The 7,578-nt window shown below is 39.4% G+C and overlaps 1 protein-coding gene across 1 annotated transcript in view; it reads right to left on the minus strand.

Annotated features, from left to right (window-relative positions):
- Positions 1-221: 221 nt before the first annotated feature.
- Positions 222-7,578, minus strand: part of sema3h (sema domain, immunoglobulin domain (Ig), short basic domain, secreted, (semaphorin) 3H) — an 87,722-nt gene continuing 80,365 nt past the window's right edge. Inside the window, exons 15-18 of the mRNA XM_020623593.1 lie at positions 7,357-7,511; positions 6,768-6,829; positions 5,444-5,586; positions 222-5,191 (exon numbers count right to left, since the gene is read on the minus strand). Coding sequence (XP_020479249.1) covers positions 4,733-5,191; positions 5,444-5,586; positions 6,768-6,829; positions 7,357-7,511 — 819 coding nt within the window. The 3' untranslated portion in view covers positions 222-4,732. The remainder of the gene's footprint in view (positions 5,192-5,443; positions 5,587-6,767; positions 6,830-7,356; positions 7,512-7,578) is intronic.

Here is a 7,578-nt window from a genome sequence, read left to right on the forward strand (position 1 = left end):
TACCATGACAATCTGTACATTATTTAAACAATGAAATCAGAAGAGCTGAGAATTTGTTTGTGCCTCAGTGAATTTGGTTCAGAATTTACAGCTACATGTAGAATAACCTTTTAGAAGAGACCAGGATCATGACTAAACCAAATGTATATGTATATTTGTCTTTGTGTCCAGTATCTGGATATGCTGTTTTTCTGCACAATAAATCACAAAACACAAACATATTCACTTGTAAGCAGACATTTATACATATTTACAAAAAGAAAAACAAAAGTCTCCTCACATGAGATTAGATCACTTGATGACAGTTTCATTTTGTTTACAAAGAAGTAGTTCCGAAAAATCACAAGAGACAAATATTGGCACTGAGATGTAAATACGGCATAACAGACTGACACACATGAGGTGGCTCTGCACAACGTATTTGAGGGAAACACTAAATGTTTAAAATTGTCCACCATAAAAATGCCTTTTAAGAGTTCTGCCTCCTACTCGTGTGTTGTTTGGATCTCATCAAATATACACTATATCTGCAAGTCGGAGTCCATACAAGCTCGGTTGTTTTCATATCTTTTTTAAGATTCTTGGGTCTGATGCGTACTTGTGTGAGAGCAGAGACTAAATAAGATGCTCCAAATTAAGTCCACATTTGCATTTTCTCACATAGGTTGGATGTTTGGTACCTTAAACAAGTGTCACACTGGGATTTGTTTGCTGGAGGGTGTGCGCTCTGGCTAGTACAAATTGTCAGTTTATTTACAGAGCCTGCATTTTTTCCAACACAATGTTGCCAAAAAAAAAAAAGAAAGACAAAAAAGGCGATTCAGCAGTATCATATGATTGGCTTTGGGACACACATATAGGGCCAACATTGCACCACTTCTCCTAGGTAGCCTTTACAACTCTATAACATTATGGCTAAACATTCTTTATATGTCTTTCTGAAAAGTTGTGTCCCTGGGGTTTTAATGTCCACTTTAAAGGAATAGTCCGACAGGCCAAGCAAACTGGCTGCTGGCATTAGCTTCATACTGTACATACATGAGAGGGGTATCAGTCTACCTAAACTCAGCAAGGAAGCAAATAAATGTATTTCTAATCCTTTAGGCTAGTATTCATCACCCTACTGGATAGTACAGTAACTACTTCAGACCTTAACTATTAATCTTAAAATATGGGCAGACATCCCTAGTATCATATTTCATCTCATCTGACAAAATGCTATGAGAAGATTCTTGTGTGCAGCAGAAGCTAGTTAGGAGAAGGGCTTTGATTCTCTATGCAACTAATTTACAGAGTAAGTGTATACTTAGCATTTTGAGGATACTGCAATCATGGATACCCATTTAAGAATGGAATCAAAACCCTGGTCTAAGTGCAGACTTGTTTTGTGCACTTGCACACTGACTCAGGGTTAGGCTTCATCTGCTGTGTTAACACCATTAAACACACCTGCAGTCTGACTACATGTGTTTGTCTTTAATGGCATATGAGAGCAGTCTGAGTACAGGCCAAACGCTGACTTCATTTGGATTAAGCTGCTGGCCTCACTCACTCACACACCCTTTAATTTTTGAAATGTGGCCTTAGCTTGTTGTATCTTACACATTTCATTTAATTTTATTTCAACAGTCACACACTCCCTATAAACTCTTCTTTCTCTTTACTAAAACACACACTTTCAGAAGTAGCTCTGCCCTGGTTCACTCTTTCATGTGGCCAAAGCCAAGAAACCAAAAAGCCAAGCCCATGTTAATCTTTTGCAGACTCTCCCTGCTGGTTTATTTTGCTTATGGCATCAAAAGTGTATCTGAACCATTGCTCAGTTCCTCATTTAGCAGATTAACTGGCCTGGCCTTTGAACCTTTGTTTCAGCTGTGCTCACTCTGATGTCAAACACACAGACACATGCTCTACCACACACATACAAAAACATGCAAAGGCAGGAGGACTGGGATCCTGCAAGACCCACCAATAGATATTCTGTAGGTGGGATTGTGTGCTCAGCATCATCATCATGGGATTAAATATATGAAAATATGAGAGGCTGCTGTCACTGGACTTAATGCATGCACAATAACGGCATCTTCTTCCAATACACCACACAAACAAAAGTTACAATTTAATGCGGTTTCCTCCTCCTTCATTCTCCTTTTCATCCCTAATGGAATCTGACTTGTAAACAAGAGCACTATCACTGTTGAGCATTTGGTTTTTATCCTTTGTTCTGGAAAACAATAAACACTATCACACAAAGAGAAAAAATTTAGTTTCTGCAGCTTTTACCTTTAAATGTTTGTAGGATGAGTGAGAGTCTCCAAACAACAACCAAAAATCAAACTTTCCACAGGTGGGAGTGGGAAGGTGCATCAACAGAGGCAGATGGTAACAATTGGAAATCTTGCAAAACTAAAAATAAATACAGAAGAGTACCATGCAGACTTGTATGTGTAGGCACACAAATATACAGTACATGCATAACAAACATATTTAGCCTATGTGTTAAATAAGTGTCTTGTTTGTGACCCGGTGAAAAGTGTTTCCCAAAAACCTGACCCAACAACCTCCAAAACAAGCACTTTCACTCCAGGTTAAACAAATAAATACCACTTAAACAGAGGTGGAATAAGTTGCCATGGTTTAACATTTTAATATTTACATTAACAATTTACTTCTTACTGCTCAAAGTCACTGAAGTTGCTCGAATCCCACAGAGTTCACAACGCCAGTTCAGCACTTTCTCAAGTTCTTACTTTGTATAATAAAACCTTCTTTATACAGCCTGCTCCATATAATAATTTACAGTCAAGACCAGCAATATAGTTCTCAACTTTTTTGTTGGCCCATTTTTGGGTCCTGAGCCACAGTTTGAGACACATGCATGTTCTGTACAGTCTCATGGAAGTGCGGTTCATGGTCTGGTCCTCTTCGAAATGTGTCCATGTTGCATCAAACATTACTGAAGAGTAATTTTACATATTCAGGATGTAACCTGTCACGACCAAAGTTATAGTAAAAACTCTTCAGTCCAATAAGATACAGAAACACGATTATTCAGTTGTTTTTTGGGTTTTTTTTTTTGCTACAGTAGACACATGATTTTAATACTATCAATTAAAAATTGCCTCTGGGTTTTGTCTGGTAGCACTGATCCTGATAACAGCCCCCAGACTCCTCATTAAAACTACTGAAAACACATTCATTTATGAACGTCAAAAAGGAATTTAAAGTTTTTTGTAATTACTGTAAAGGCTTGATCGTGTCTCATCTAATAGCAGCAACACCATTTCTTTCCACAAGCTTATTTAGCAAAAAATGAACATTTAAAGATGCGCCACAAAACTGGAGTTGTTGTGCAGACATTACTGTTGTCCTATGTATAAATAAATGTGGCTGTGCATTGCAATCATGTAACCCCCCCATAATAAACAACTCTCTGCTGCGTGGCATCAAATCAACGTCAGCTATGCCTGTGAAGCTCACCACCTAACATCACTGAGCCAAATGTTGAGTAGAACATAATGGAAAAACCTCCTGTTATGTGTCTGTACCCGTGTCCTGGGAAAGTAAATATGTAACCTCATCAAAACCACCATTGTGCTTTCATTGCCTTTCATCTTTGTGGCCACAGCCGTTCCTCTCGTGGTCAGACCCCACCTATCTGAAGAAACCACAGCCACTGTACGCAAATGGTTTGAAGCATTCCGTCCCAGAATGTTTTGTATCCATTTGGGGAAAATGTATAAAACACATCAGTGCTTGCAGTATAGTTACTGCAAGTTGCTGCTGTTTACCCTGATAACTTGTTATTTTAATGTTTTAGCCCTTTAATTATCAATCACTGCAGATTATTTTCCAGAGCAAATGTTTTTGGATCGATGGGTACGCCATCACAGAAAACATGTCAGTACCTTTCTTTTTTGTTTACAGCTGTTACATCTGAGATTTGATAGCTGAACAACCAAATCCTTTTTAACAATGTGTGCCTGTCCATCTCGTTACGCTTCACTTTGGCACACCATAGCAATGTCAGTCAAAAACTTTTGAGCATTTGTTGTTCACTTCCGAGATACTCTGGGAATGTGAACACAAGACAAAGGAAAGTTTGGAAAATGCTGCTTGCAAATTGCAATCTTGCATATGCCATTTTTCAGGTTTCCACATGATGATTTTAATGGAAACCGACATCTGCCTGGAAGGCAGGAAATCAATCTACAGCATCTGCTCTGTTTAGGAGAATAATCATAAATGTGATTTGTAATTAATGGCGTCAAACTACCAGTATGGTCAGTAATCATTTCAGAATGTTTTTTTAAATGCTGAGTATCTTCTTTTGAAACAAGGATCCAGATTTACAGCATCTCTCAAATGTTCTTGTCATGTTAGAGTCAGTCAAAAGGAGTGACTGGACACGTTGTTCATCCTTCTTTCAACATGCTCTGTAACCTAAGGTATTCTGCTATACACAAAGTCATTTATCCAGGTGAAACCATCTGTTCACATCCTCCTGTACATGCTTCAGTTCTGTGTGAGCAGCTTAGTTTGTCACTATGATGAAAGAATGCTGTTTTTATTTGTAAATAGGTGCATGCACATGTCATAGTCTCTGTACATATAGTATGTGTGTGTCTCAGTGTATAAATTAAGTGTGAGTTTGTATGTGCGTTTGTGCGTATCTTTACAGAAATGTGTGTGTTTAGGTCATGATAATCTGCCCTCTCGCTTTGAGGCACATTCAAACGCTCCTAGGTGCCCTCTGCTGCGGCTTGCTCCTGCTCTTCCTCCCTGCTGCTCGGCCTCTTCCCCCTCCTCCTCCTCTTCCTCCCCCTTGCTTGTGCCTCTCGCCTCTGCCTTTCTCCTTGTTTAGCTCCACCCTAATGTCACCATGGCGATTGTGGTTGCGCGGGGGTCGGTATCCCAGAGCCCTGCAGTGCTGGCCGAGGTTTCCCGGGTGAATCAACGCCATCACGTCCTCGTACCAGGGCTGGGTTCCTGCACTTTGATAGGACGAGCCGGACCAGGAGGCAAGGACACGACTCACTGAGGGGCTCCAAACAGCTAGGCGTACTGTGACGGCGGTCCAGTGGTAGCCATGCTCTTCTACCTGGCAGTGGTAGACACCACCATGAGACAGCTCAGCCTGACGAATTAATACACCCCGCTCGATCACCACCAGCTGGTCACCAGTTACCACCTGGTAAAGACACAGAGTGAGATTTGTGTGTGTATTTGGTAGCCTGGGTAATGTTCATAAACTGGTGATGAAGGATTTGTGAATGACGGGTTGTTCAAAACAAAAGTACTCTGGCAGAAGAAAACGTTGCATCTGTCATTAAAGCTGAGGGAATCTTGTCAGAATATTCAATTGTGGGACAAACTTTACATCCTCTGGTGTCTGTGGTCTGTCTTTATGTTCTAAAAATGAGAACATAGTGTGTGTGCTTACCTGGTTTAGTTCAGGACTGTTCTCTCCAGCCTGTTTGTACCAGGTAACAGCAGCATGCCTGGATCGAGGCAGGCACTCCAGGTAGGTGCTGTTACCTTCGGCAACCATCATCACCCTTTGTTCCGCTTCCACCTGCAGCCCGGCTGAAACAGATCGCGGAAAGACGTGAGTTTACAGACCTGGTTTTTGCTGAAATTTAAATTTGTCTGCTTTTATCTGTTTTCTGTCACTGTTTATCTCAATTTGATGAGGAATATATTTTATATTTTTGCCTATTTTCTAAATATTATTGACAGCCAGTTTATTAGGTACACCTGTACAACTCTATACAATTCAATGCTACACTTCTGCCTTAACATTGGTGTTTATGAAGCTCAAACTGTTTCAGTTTTTAGTGACATTGTCATAAATCTATAAATTCAATGATATTTTTATTTTTGAGGTCATAGTTAAAGGTGGTGTTGTACTGGACTACATTATATTCAGTAAGGAAATTTTTCAGACCCTTTCAAGTTTTCCACATTTTGTTTTATTTCAGGCTCATCTTCAAATAGATCCAATTCATTTTTTCCTCATCAATTTACATACAATACTCCACAATGATAAAGTTAAAACTGGAGTGTTTTGTAAATGTATTAAATATAAAAGACTGAAATATGCCATTTACATACATACATACAGAAAAAAATGAAGTGAATCCATTTTAAGATGAGTCTGAAATATATCAAAATGTGGAAAACTTGAAAAGTCTGAACAGTTTCTGTACTGACTGTACGTAGCTGTGGAGGACAAAAAGAAGTGTTACATTGACGTGTATACTTTTGTACAGGTGTACTTATTAAAGTGGCCAATGAGTGTATACTGTGCATTTTCTTTGCAATGTGCTTTGCTTATTTACTGTATCTGAACCAAGTTTCTAAGGATGGACTGTGTCATATGTTGTACAGATTGCAAAGCAGAAATCACAATGACATATTAGAGTACTACAAATAAAACTAACTACCAACCAACTACTTTGAATATCCTCCAACATACAGTTATTGAATATGTATGTGTTCAGTTTTTTGTGTGCAAAAGGAAATTACACCATGTGCTACACATATACAAGATGATGAACATAAAAGTGTATGTTAATTAAATGTACAGATGAAATATTTACAATAAAACATTTTATAGCTAAGGCTATAATTGTTAAAGCTCAAACAGGCAGCCGAATGTTACCTCATGGTGATTCTACAGTATCTATCCAGTAAACAGACCATACATTGCATGTAAAATATTGGTATACGACCATGTTGAGTGCGACCCTGAATCAGCTGCTCACCTCCTTGTCTGACACACTGAGTTAGCGGATCTTCATCCTCCCCTAAATGACGAGCATTCCTCCTGTTGAGAAAAAGTCCTAAAAATTAAGCAAAGAATTTCAAATTTCTTTAACAGGCTGCGATGTTCATTACATCCTGTAATTTGGAAATGTTTGAACAAATTGCATAGTTGAACAGTGTAATGTTTGAGAAAAGGAAAGAAAAGGTCATGAGCTAATTGAAATAAAAAGGTTTAATCCCCTTGGGAGAACCAATTTGCTCAATAGAGTTCATGCCAATTTGCCTTTTATATTATTAGATTTTGCGTGCAAAGTGGAATTTTTGGCTGGTGAGAGTGTGACCAAAATTAATCATTTGTATATTTCATAGCATCTGTCCATTTGTCATGGTATGTATAGGAACAATGTATTGGTTAAGTGGAAAAATTGCTTCAAACTGAGTTTATATGTAATTCGAGCCATATTATCAACAATATCAGCAAAATGTAAATCTGAGTTGAGATTGATTCCATGTGTTTGTCCTTTGCAATTCAGACTTAAAAAAGCAAAAAAGTTCTAAACATAAGCAGATTTAGTTTGTCATCTGTACCTGCGCACGGTGGGCATGAAGGGGCTGCAGGCATGTCCATCCCAGGTGCAATAGGGATCTCTGGCCAGGCAACACTCAGCGCAGGCCTGCCCGTAGAGCTCGCACTGGTACAGGGCCAGCTGGGACACACCCTCCCTGGAGCCCACAAACAACCACTGGCAGGGGGGGAAAAAAGGATTGAAAAGGGGGTGGAGGGGGGGGGGGGAACGGGGGAGGGGGGGG

Source organism: Monopterus albus, unplaced genomic scaffold, assembly GCF_001952655.1.
Source record: "Monopterus albus unplaced genomic scaffold, M_albus_1.0 scaffold305.1, whole genome shotgun sequence".
NCBI classification, from domain to species: Eukaryota; Metazoa; Chordata; class Actinopteri; order Synbranchiformes; family Synbranchidae; genus Monopterus; species Monopterus albus.